At 61.6% G+C, this 294-nt stretch overlaps 1 protein-coding gene across 1 annotated transcript in view; it reads right to left on the reverse strand.

Annotated features, from left to right (window-relative positions):
• Positions 1-205: 205 nt before the first annotated feature.
• Positions 206-294, reverse strand: part of GPR144 (G protein-coupled receptor 144) — a 24,008-nt gene continuing 23,919 nt past the window's right edge. The window contains 1 exon segment of the mRNA XM_010190082.1: positions 206-213. Coding sequence (XP_010188384.1) covers positions 206-213 — 8 coding nt within the window.

Here is a 294-nt window from a genome sequence, read left to right on the forward strand (position 1 = left end):
CGAGTTCCCGGCGGCGGGGTGCTGGCCCGGGAGAGGAGCAGTGGGGTTTTCAGCCACAGACGAAGCCCCATGAGACCCCATGTACCCCAGTCCTGCCTTGGTTTTGTCCACACATGCTGCTAGGAAGATGCTCCTCTGGCCTGTCATCCTCCTGGTTGCTGACACAGCCCCGGTGCTGGGGGGGCCATCACTCCGAAACTCGACCTCAGAAACCTAAAGCAAAAAAGAGAGAAACAGGCTGAGCTGCGCCTGTGGGGAGGGAGGGCAGAGGCTGCAGCCACAGGGGACCACAGA

The sequence above is a fragment of the Mesitornis unicolor genome, unplaced genomic scaffold (genome assembly GCF_000695765.1).
Source record: "Mesitornis unicolor isolate BGI_N332 unplaced genomic scaffold, ASM69576v1 scaffold16168, whole genome shotgun sequence".
NCBI lineage: Eukaryota > Metazoa > Chordata > Aves > Mesitornithiformes > Mesitornithidae > Mesitornis > Mesitornis unicolor.